The sequence below is a fragment of the Hyposmocoma kahamanoa genome, unplaced genomic scaffold (assembly GCF_003589595.1).
Source record: "Hyposmocoma kahamanoa isolate Upper Pololo Valley unplaced genomic scaffold, ASM358959v1 89, whole genome shotgun sequence".
NCBI classification, from domain to species: Eukaryota; Metazoa; Arthropoda; class Insecta; order Lepidoptera; family Cosmopterigidae; genus Hyposmocoma; species Hyposmocoma kahamanoa.
Window position 1 is genome coordinate 4,652,612 of NW_020654520.1, and position 11,530 is coordinate 4,664,141.

An 11,530-nucleotide genomic window follows, 5' to 3' on the forward strand; every position below is an offset into this window, starting at 1 on the left:
TTAAAATAAAGTATATTCCTCTTACTCTGAATATGCTACGTTCGGTACGTTATCACAAGTTTTTAGCTGTAATAACGTGTCCGTTTCTCTCAAACGAAGGTCATATGAGCAAATGGTTCAGCAGGTAATGGTCTACGGTGCGAAAACTGAGACCCGCCGACAACAATACATCCAAAAGTTGCGGGTAGCCTAAAGAAAGATGGAACGCGTTACGTTGGGTGGCACTCAGAGTGACAGAATTAAAAAAAAACAGGAATCCAGAGCTAAGCTAATTGGCGTGTGGCGAAGTGGCAACAAACACAGATAAATTAGTAAGGTCTGTTGATTGGTTTCGGGACTCATTTGGGAATGGTTAGCCCCAGTATGGCAGACAGTCGCCAGCACCCTTACATTTCAAAACAGAAGCACAGTTATGCTCACGTTACTACTCGGCGGCAGAAATAAGGTGGCAGTACTTCACTGGACGACCTCTTTCACAAGGAGCTCTAACTGTTACTAAAATAAATATATCATTTGCTATTATTAATTCATGTTTAACTTTTGCTATCCATGTACATGTTACTGAAGGGAAAAATGGAATGAAATATAATTAATAACCAAAGCGGATGAATGAATGTGGATTAACGAAAGAAATATATAGTGCTAACGTAGAAACTTTGACTGGAAGAGGACGGCCGCGAAGGACATGCCCAGCTCAGATTGACAGTGTTTTTAAAACGACTGGAGTGCTTAGTTAAAAGAATAAGAGGGCCTGTATTTTCACACGGGCCTTCTTATTCTATGTTGATGACTTTATGTGAAGCATGAAAGGTTTGTCAGGACTGTGCTAAGTGGCGATCGATAGTATATGTTTATCTCAATGGGAATCTAAGCGCGTGAGTATAATAAATAAAATAATAACCAAAAATAAAGTAATGAATCCCAAACAACCCCATAGTTATATGACATTGTGCCATTCGACAGACACTGCCCAATCGGCTACACGATGAGAAGATAACGAATTCAGGGGACTAACAAAAATGCCGTAATAAGAATTATACAATGGTATTGCGTCAAGACTCAAACACGGTAAAACAATTTGTTAATTACATTGTAAAATAATCTGCGAATGAAAATCCCTTTAACATCGTATATAAAGATGGCATTAACCGTAGTTAAAACATCAGATAGAATTCAGTGCTCAAGCTTAAGTGCTATTTCATTTTTAATTATTAACTTCGAGATGGCCAAAGTTGTTATTATTGCTTTCTTCATAGCTGTCGCTGTTGCCGTTATAGCTAACCCTGTGGAAGGTAACATTTGTTTCGTATCCCTTGAAACTATTTTCTTCGCATTTAAACCCAAAACAAACTAAGTTTCCTGATCTGCATATCATGGTGCATATTTAATTATTATTGGTTATGATTTAAGACTAAGGGTCGTATTCTAGAACTCTACTCAATGCTCAAGTCAGGATTTGAGTATGATTTAAAGCACTAGAAATCATACTCAAGTCCGTGCCATTAGGGTCGTATTTCCAGTGCTTGTGTTTCAATTGCAATCCTGACTTGAGCATGATTCAAAGCACTAGAAATAATTATCTACTAGAAGTAAGTGATTTTATAGAATATTATTATTTTTTAACCGACTTCAAAAAAGGAGGAGGTTCTCAATTCGTCTGTATGTTTTTTTTTGTATGTATGTTACGCGATAATTCCGGTATTTGTGAACCGATTTTCATGATTCTTTTTTTGTTTGTATTTCCATAGTGGTCCCATTTCATTTTGAAGAAAATCGTCCACCTCGAAGGGTGGCTGTTCACGCATGAAGATTCATTGTTATAAATAGCGCCTAACTTTAATATAGGCGCAATTACTTTAATGGTGGATTTTGCTGTTTCTCCAATTCAAGGCGTTTTTCTCTCAATATACTTTGAGTAATGAGAACCGATTTTTATTATCTCCAGTGTCAAGTCCTGTATAGTGACGAACTAGAGGACATTTCAATAGAATTTAGCAAATAGACGTAATTCCACGTACTTTTGAGGTCGGTTTTTTTTAATACTCTGTACGGATCATTATTAATAGGAGTGCATTTCACGTTGTGGTAAGTGACGATGAGGCCCGGCGGTGGATGTTCCCTTTGTTAGTGGAATTTTACTGCGATTAATCCATCCTTTTAAGGTTCAAGGAAACTTTCAGAAAACATGCAAGCGCTTTTCTAGGCGAATATGTGCCATCTTTGTCCACATGTTTACTTTCCAGCAAGATATATTGTGGACAAACGATTATATCTTTTGAAAATATGTCATCATTGGCATCATCACCTATGCCCAATTACTCTACATGAATCTTGTCCAAGGATAGCTACACACTGTAGCTATCCTGACCCAATGCCGGTTCGGGAATTAAAATATTTTCCAACACATGTGATGATGGCATTTCACATGGTTACTTGAAATCGCTATTGGATATTTGTGGTACTTGGAAAAATATTTGACGTACAGACAAACAGGCAGACACGAACAAATATGACCGTCTGCACATGGACTCAACTTAAGGAGTTAAAATAATGAATATGATCATAAGGTGGACGGTTTAATGCGCATCTTTGTTGTGTGTCGAGTGTCCGACCAACGCGCGGTAGCACGAATTTGGGGTTTGCGGTATTTGTCGAATTGGCAAACAAGGAAATTACTTTGTCACACCCGCTGTCTACAATGGTGATTGTTTGCCAAATATATCAAATACGCAAATACAAATAGCTATGCGAAGTGCTACTATAATGAAAATATGTGTATTACTGAAATGCAATTAGGATATCGCAGCCTTGGTGTAAGGAAGTCATATCTGGAAAATGACAACTTTTGAGCAGAGTTGATTAGGAAAGTTATAAAATTTCACATATATAACATTTGGTTTCATATACTTCTTAATACTATATAGACGCGGGAAAATGATTGGATATTTGATACGACACGACTGTGACGGTGTGACCTCCTTACACCGTCATCCCACCTCTTTGTACCGCCTCTCTCCGCTTGTATCCTATCATTTTTTATTTTACATGTATTTAAATTTTAAATTTGAATTGTTCCATCTTCCTTCACTTTCTCATTTTGTTTTCGTACCACGATCACTCCCAGCTCAACCGCCACAACAGTCGAAGCTGTTCCAAATTCCATCGCGAATAATCGCTAAACCTAAACCTTTCACGACAATTTCTTTAAGACCATTTTGGAGGGAAAGATCGAGGGGAAGAGGGGAAGATGTCGACTTAGGCGTAGTTACATAGACCAAATTAAAAAAAGGCCGGTGTCGTATCGTACAAGCAGGTCAAGGAGCTGGCTTATAAGAAAGATAGCTGGAAGATTTTTTTTAATTAAAAATAAGTGCACATTGACCTCCATTTCACTTGATGGAAAGTGATGATGAGGTCGACGACGTAGCATGCACACATAAACAATGCCTATTCACTCTCGCCTTGAAAAGGTCCAAGTTATAGCGCCCGGGGTATAAAGTCCGCAAGTAGGGAATTCCACTCAAGCGATGCTTCGTGTGAATCCTGGGAATATGCACAACATAAGGGTGAAATCCCAGCCATATCTAGACCCTCGATGATAGAAAGGGGAAGGTGGAACCAAATTATGCAATTCCTTCCTGTAGAAGACCGACAAGCAGGTAACTTTACGGCGGTGTTCAAGGCTCTGCAGCTTCGCCTCAACTAATTCCAAGTCACCTATAAGCCTTTTGGGTACGCTTCTTGCTGTTGTTGTTGATGTTTCACCGACAAGAGTATCTCTTAAGTTTGATGATGATGATATTTCTCAATATTTTTATCATCTTCGTGTGATAAAAGTACTTTTGACTTTTGGTTATATTATACCATCGGCTACGTTACGAGAATATGAGTTGTGTTAGTAGTAATATTATGCATTTAGATCTAATAGATTATTGTATGAATTTGCACCATGTAACTACATTCCTATGGAAATTCTTAAAAACATTATTTTACCTTTTAGAGCAAAGCGACTATCACACCGCAGAATTTGAGCATCAGCTCCGTCTCCCACGTGCCACCTGCGACCTGCTGTCATATTTCGGAGTGGCTGACACTGCGTGTGCAGCTCACTGCATTGTCATGAGATACCGTGGAGGGTGGTGTCAGAAGGGAGTCTGCCACTGCAGACGCTAAAACTTTTATATTTTCTCAAAGTCATGGATGGAGTGACTGCTCTGCTTATTATGATTAGCCCAGTAAAATTTATGTATCTGGGATACAACCAGTTAAATCATAGTTTTTTTTTAATCCGTCACTCGTTTTAGAGACTATGATGTGTGGTGTCCTTAACGATTTTGGTACTGTAGCGACCTTTAAATTTGTAAAAAAGTTGGTAAAAATTTAAAAAATTGAAGATATCCAAAAAAATTTAAGTGTGTTTCTTTAGCATGTTTGACGGGTTAATCAAAAACTTTTCAAAAAATAGTTTCCAACGGCCTTTACTATATCAAAACATACTGGACTGAGTTTGCACTCGCATCCATGTATTTTTTTTATATTTTATTTTGTGTTTCCACTACGCAATTTATAATGAAACTTATTTTAAGTCGGTATATTATTAGGAATGTATAAACTAGTATTAAAATAAATTGTCTTGTAGGTAGTCTTTTAACAATTATTTGGTGGAGGTTAAGGAAGGCATTACGGCAATAAACGTGAATCTGCGAAGCGGTGTTTCTTTGGCTCCCGTAAATTAATATCGTAAAGATTCGTTCTGGATGTAACAAAAATAAACTTCACTTTTAGTGTAAATGTTGCATGGTATTTTTTGTCTTCTACACAAACTGTGAATGGAATTTGGTAGCGATTACTAAAGCCATATAAACCTGGAATAAATTTCAATATAGCGTTCCTCGAATTGTAACAAATGGCAACTACAAATGATCGTTCAACGGCCATCGAGAATTTGATTGAATTTTAATTTGTATGGCGTCTGGGAAGGTAGTTTCAAGTTTCCATTTCTATCAATCAATCTTCATGTGTAGAAACAATCTCATCATTAATGCTCTGACCACACAGATGCCTGACACACTGAAGCGCGGCGGCCGCGCGTCTGCCACATGTTTCAGTGTGGCAGGGTTCATATAAACTCGTACATTACAAAAATTCAAACGTCAAGGAACACTTCCGCGGCCGCCTCTGTGTAGCATTAGCTTAACCGCTGTACTCCCACTTTACCTGTTTTTGTAGCAGTACTTTCCTGAAAGAACACTTTCACAAGCTGTACTGTTATTAAAAAAGTAAGTAGTAAAATAGTAAATGATAAAATGACAGTTTAAAATATCAGATCTATATTCTTTAATAGCTTGAAGTTACACTGATAGATAAGAAACCATTCCCACCGCTTCTCGATTAAAACTTTCCGATAGACGTATAACCAATGACCTTGCTTAATTGCAATGACGTTAGATAAAGAACTTATTTACAACTATACGTCACGTTGAATATCAAAGTAATGTCAATTTTGATTTGAAACTCGTTTAAAAACTTCATAAATTTTTTTCTTGCAAATTATTGAAATATAATTATTAATACAAAGAAAATTTCTTCGATTCGAAGTGACGTCTTCTAGCAAACCGTGTCAGACGCTATGCCAACTACGCCACGGAAAGAACCAGTGGATCTGACGAATTTTTCTATGTACTTGTTGATCTTTGTATTTGGTTTTCAACGACTTTTTATCCGTGGCGCTATCTACGAGAAATCGATGAAAGTATTTCATCACCCAGTTAGATACCTTTACAGCTACCTGCCCCGGCTAGAGATGTCGCTATTCACTGTAATTAAACTTGTATGGAATTGATATTCAATTAGATTCCTGATTTAAGTCGTGTATATTTGTTTTTTGAAATAAACCAACGTTTCGCGCCCTTTACATGTCCTATGGTCACGGTTGACTGAGGTGATACAGTCATCAACTAGTTATGTCTAATATTAATACAAACCACCCTATTTTTCACTATACTTACAAAAGTTATTAATTAAATACCTTATTTTCAATTTTACAAAGAAACATTCCAATTTCTATGAATTAATACAAAGATCGAATATTTAGAAAAAATCCTTCTATTCGGCCGGATTCAAACCGACGTCTTCTAGCAAACTGTGCCGGACGATATGCCAAATAAGCCACGGAACGGACCAGCGGACCTCACGAATTTTGCTACTGCTTGTTGTCGGATCTTTGTATTTGGTTTTCAACGACTTTTCAACCGGATCGAAGGAATTTTTTCTAAGTGTTTGATCTTTGTACACATAATTATAACAAACTAGTAGAGTAATTTCACAAAAAATAAATGAATATCAAATCAATACAAATTTATTGAAATATGTGAGCATTACTGCGTTCCGGTTTTAAAGGGTAAGGCTGCTAGTGAAATTACAGGTACATGAGACTTGTGACAGGCGCAGTAGCTGTGTTTACTTAAAATAAAAAAATAAAAAAGTATTTCGTAACTTTCGCTTTCCGCGTTTGGTCTGGCCTTATCATAATAGGTAATCAACACAAAAAAAAGACTAATTAAAAATACTCAATAATAATATTCACCTCACAAGGGCCTATAAAACTATGTAGTTTTACTGGTAATCGAAGTGCAGTTATAAGTAGATGTAAAGGTAATTTCTATTAATGGACACGTCAAGTTCTTCCAAGAATTTTGATGGGACTGACGACGGATGTAACAAACGTAAGAATAGTGAAGGAAAAGTTGTAAAGAACGATTTGAAGCTTTAAATAATAAAGTGCGCAAAACGAGATTCATCTCCTAGTTCACCACTATACGGGATTTAACACAGGAGGTAATAAAAATCGGTGCTCACTGCTTAAATACATTGACAGAAAAACGCCTTCAATTAGAACATAACAAAATCAACCATTAAAATAATTGCTCCTTATAAAATTTAGGCGCTATTTATAAAAATAAGTCTTCATGCGTGAACAGTTACCCTTAGGTTTGGAATATTTTCTTCTTTCCAACAAAAGAAGAATCATTAAAATCGGGTCACAAATGACGCGAGTCATCGCGTAACATATATTGTATACAAAAAAAAATTTTCATGGCGGTTTATAAATAATAGGTAAATAGTAAGTGGCCATGAACCAAAACTGTGGATAATAAAAAGGTGTGATGACGATGAAGGAATTGAGTATCGTCACACGCGTACATGTTACTGAAGGGTAAATTAAAAAAAAATATAATTAATAGCCTAAAAATTAAGTTTCAAATTCTATAATTATTAATACAAAGATCGAACACTCAGAAAAAACACTTAGAAAAAATTCCTTCGATCCGGTCGGATTCGAACCGACGTCTTCTTGCATACCGTGTCAGACGCTATACCAACTAAGCCACGGAACGAACCAACGGACCTCACGAATTTTTCTATGTGCTTGCGTCGTGTCTTTGTACTTGGTCTTTCAACGACTTTTTAGTCGCAGCGCCATCTATGAGAAATCTATTGCAAATTTATCACCCAGTTAGTACCTTTACAACTACCAGTCCTGGCGAGAGATGTCGCTATTCACTGTATTAATTAAATTTTTATTGAATTGATATTCAATTATTTTTTGTGAAATTACTCCACTAGTTTGTTATAATTATTAATACAAAGATCGAACACTCAGAAAAAACACTCAGAAAAAATTCCTTCGATCCGCTCGGATTCGAACTCTAATACACCCCTAATAATAATATTTCAAATTCTAATAAACTCCACAGTTTATGCAATTGTGCCATGTTATTTTGTACCTATCCGATGGACTACACTGTGATAACGGGTTTAGGGGACTTACAAAAATGTCCCTTGATACAACTACAGGAAAACTATTCATTAATTGTATTGTAAATGAATCATGAGTCGCGACCTGCGAAGGGGAATCCTTTCAACATCATATATAAAGACGAAATGAACTGTAGTCTACATCAGATACAACTCAATACTCGGGTTTAACTGCTACTTCAGTTTAACAAATATTTACCAATTCGAAATGGCTAAAGTTATTATTATTGCTTTCATCGTGGCTGTCGTTGTTGCCGTTATGGCTAACCCTGTGGATGGTAAGATTTTCGAGTCCCTAGAAACTTTTCGTTTACTCGGGCCTAATTTTATTTTACGCATCGAGATGATTTTATGTTATAAAGTGACGGCACGAATAGGTGCTACTCAGACCTTTAAATCGCGAAGATCTAAGGGAAACTGCCAATGCGCCCGTCACCCTGAGACATAAGTTGACAAGTCTCATGTGCCCGAAGCACCCTTACTCTTCAAAACCGGAACGCGATAATGCTCTTTACCGCTGCAGAAATAGGCAAATCGAGAATATTTATTTTTTCAAATTTGTCAATGTTTCGGGGCCTTTATTGAGTAGGTACGAGCCATAACCATGGGACCTGACACAAATAGCTTCATTTCCTGTAAGATTTATTGTTTGTTCATACAATACATATTAGGTAATTAACTAATCTGTTCCGTTAAAATACTATTTTATTGAATATCACGATGTTTATTAAAAATTCTCCACTACTACCATGTTATTATTGATAGAAATATCGTACAATCGACTCATTTGTAGAACAAAGACTACGTGCCGGAATTTATTCTCAGGACTATAGTACATTTCGTTTGTTGTTCTTTGCTGTGGATATCAGATCGACGGTCGTTCGATTTTATATTTCCGGGTGACCAGACGTAGGCTAAGCTCCACCCTATGTTGTGGATAATCCAAGAATTAGCACGAGCTTTTCGCTTTCACATTTATATGGCGGACGGCTATGGAGTGGAATTCTTGCCTGCAGACTTTTTCCCTGAATGGTATAACATGGGCCTTTGCGAGTGTAAATAGGCTTTTATTAACCTGTGCACGCTCCATCGTCGACTTCATCGTTACTTTCCATCAGGTGAGATGGAAGTCAAATGCGCACTTACTCTTTATTTAAAAAAAAATCACCTGTACCTACATTATTATAGAAATTTCTTGTTATTCTACATTTCAGAGCAAAGCGACTACCAGGTCGTGGAATTTGAACATCACCTCCGTCTCCCACGTGCCACCTGCGACCTGCTATCAGCCTTCGGAGCGGCAGACTCTGCATGCGCTGCTCACTGCCTCGTCACGGGGTACCGTGGAGGATGGTGTGATAAGGGAGTGTGCCACTGCAGACGCTAAATCTTTTCGTATTTTCCCAAAGACATGGGTGTCGGTGGCGTAATAGCTTTGCTTATTACGGTTAGCTCTGTAAAATATATATATCAGGTAGTTACCAGAGCTAAAACATGATCTTTTTTAGCCCGTCACGCTTCTTAAAGCCAAACGGTGTCTCTAGACGCACTTGTGATTTCTCAACCTTTAAAAAATATACCAAAAAATTATGTCAAAAATCGTTTGTAATATCTTGAGTCTTTAGGATACGTGACTGGTTAATCAAGGACATTTAAAAAAATGCGAATAACAGCTCAGCAATAGTGTAGGCAACGGCTTTTACAATATCAAAACTTATAGGACTGAGCTATACGTCACTCGCGTCAGTGTGTTTTTTTATATAACTTTTTATATCTCCACTATGTAATCTATAATCAAACTTTTCTTACATCGATTTATTGTTATGAATGTATTAACTAGTCTTATAATAAAATATTTATTAGCAGTTTAAATGTTGTGTGTTATTGATCTCGTACACAAACTGTGAAGGGAATTTGATATCGATTACTAAATAGAGTTTTGAGTTATTACCAGTAAAAGAAGCTGTATATGAAAATAAAACCACGTCCAATTCGGCTTTACTACAGCTTCATTTTAAAATTCTTAGTATTAATAGATCATATTGATTGTAATGAATATTAGGATGCCTTGCTATCACAGTATTAATTTATTTTTCTGCAATTACTCTATTAGTTTGTTATAATTGTTAATATAAAGATCGAACACAAAGGAAAATTCCTTACATCTGACAGGACTCAAACCTACGTCTGTGCCATACCAGGGCGACAGCTCTACCAACTTAGCTAGAGATCAAGTCAATAGACCTCACGAATTTTTAAAAGCACTTGTTGCATATCTTCGTTTTTGATTTTAACGGATTTTTTTCCAAATCATTGTATGATTTAGCAGAAAATGTTAACAAATTGTGAAAATAGCAACTAAACATCGTGTGATAGTTTCCGTGAATTCGATAAAATTTTAATGTGTATGTCACCTGGCAAAACAGTTTCATGCTTCCATTTCTATCAATCTTCTCGTGTATAAAAATACTCACGTTACTTACTTTTAAATTTATTTACTATTTTTAAGGATTCGCTCTGGGCCTTTTGGAGGGAAAAGTGTCTTTTTTATTTCGACTTTCAATTTTTTTGTGAAATCTAGTTTAAAGTGGAATAGGATAGTGCTGTTGTGCCTTAATCGAAGATTAAAACGCGAAATTATACGAATCTCGAACAAAATACCCGTATCGGCCCGTTCTAAGGAATCCCGAGTCAATCTAAGCACGCCGCCTAAAATTGCCTATCCTCTTTGTGGCGGCCATATTTACAGAAACATAATAAAACGGAGACATGGGTCAAAGGACTTGTATCCAAGCCAAATTTATTAATACATAAAAACTATTTTTAATCAATTAGAAAAAGACGTTGATAATTTTTTGCAATTTATCGAGTTTATCATTATACAAATTGACTGCCTCCTTGGCCGAAAAGTCACCATGCCGGACTGCCACGCAGAGGTCCCAAGTTCGATTCTCGGGCCGGGAGAAATATTTGTATGGCCTACATTTATTTCTCTCGTGAGTTTGGGTATAATTTGTGGTTGTCTATCGGTGTGTCCATGACACGCGCGACACAGGGTTTCCCTAGTGCGGGGCTATGTTGATTATGTGCGTTATTACTATTAGTATACACTTAGCATAACATGTTGAAATTTTTTTGGAATTTATCGAATTTATCATTAAAAACTTAACGTAATTGACGTACTTTAGCGAGATGAGTGGAAGACATTATCAAAGTTGTGGGTCGTAGATGGTTGAGACTAGCACAGGATCGTGATTGATGACACAAATTCAAGAGGAGGAGGAGGAGAGGAGGAGGTGAAGTTGGGCTGTGGATAATGAACATCGATAATTTTGGTGCAATTTATCGAGTTTATAACGGCAAGAAATATCATAAGGAAATAATCTTAGTGAATCTAAAAGAATTTTAACTTGTACGTCAAATGGTAAAGCAGTTTATTTGTCTCCTCCCTTTCTCAATTCGTGTGTAAAAATGTGTCACAAAATTTACTATATGTTAAAATTACCTTCTAAGTCTCGACTATAGCTACGGCACCGAGCGTTTTTCATTAGGCTACGATCACATTAGGCGGCGAACAGACGGCCGGATTATTGGATCCGTCGGACGAAAGACTTCGATCCGTTGCCTTTTTTACTTTTTTCTTTTTTCCTGCCATGGCACCGTCTGGAAAGCCTTTCCTCTTATTTATTGCTTATACGAATCCCGAATTGGA

The 11,530-nt window shown here is 36.8% G+C and overlaps 2 protein-coding genes across 2 annotated transcripts; both read left to right on the forward strand.

The window, feature by feature from the left end:
* The first annotated feature begins 1,179 nt into the window (after nucleotides 1–1,179).
* LOC113236129 (defensin-like) lies at nucleotides 1,180–4,699 on the forward strand. The gene is made up of 2 exons (XM_026472126.1): nucleotides 1,180–1,292; nucleotides 4,001–4,699. The coding sequence occupies exons 1-2, from the start codon at nucleotides 1,223–1,225 to the stop codon at nucleotides 4,171–4,173; spliced, it is 243 nt and encodes an 80-aa protein (XP_026327911.1). The 5' UTR covers nucleotides 1,180–1,222; the 3' UTR covers nucleotides 4,174–4,699.
* Nucleotides 4,700–7,983: 3,284 nt separating this feature from the next.
* LOC113236125 (defensin-like) lies at nucleotides 7,984–9,542 on the forward strand. The gene is made up of 2 exons (XM_026472123.1): nucleotides 7,984–8,096; nucleotides 9,033–9,542. Exons 1-2 carry the CDS (start codon nucleotides 8,027–8,029, stop codon nucleotides 9,203–9,205), a joined length of 243 nt encoding a protein of 80 aa, XP_026327908.1. The 5' UTR covers nucleotides 7,984–8,026; the 3' UTR covers nucleotides 9,206–9,542.
* Nucleotides 9,543–11,530: the final 1,988 nt, after the last annotated feature.

What these genes read in the sequence shown, in the direction of transcription:
- LOC113236129 (XM_026472126.1), top strand. Translation starts at nt 1,223, where the DNA reads ATGGCCAAAGTTGTTATTATTGCTTTCTTCATAGCTGTCGCTGTTGCC. An exon ending in TATAGCTAACCCTGTGGAAG is followed by an intron (nt 1,293 to 4,000) that starts GTAACATTTGTT and finishes TTTACCTTTTAG; the next exon opens with AGCAAAGCGACTATCACACC.
- LOC113236125 (XM_026472123.1), top strand. Translation starts at nt 8,027, where the DNA reads ATGGCTAAAGTTATTATTATTGCTTTCATCGTGGCTGTCGTTGTTGCC. An exon ending in TATGGCTAACCCTGTGGATG is followed by an intron (nt 8,097 to 9,032) that starts GTAAGATTTTCG and finishes TCTACATTTCAG; the next exon opens with AGCAAAGCGACTACCAGGTC.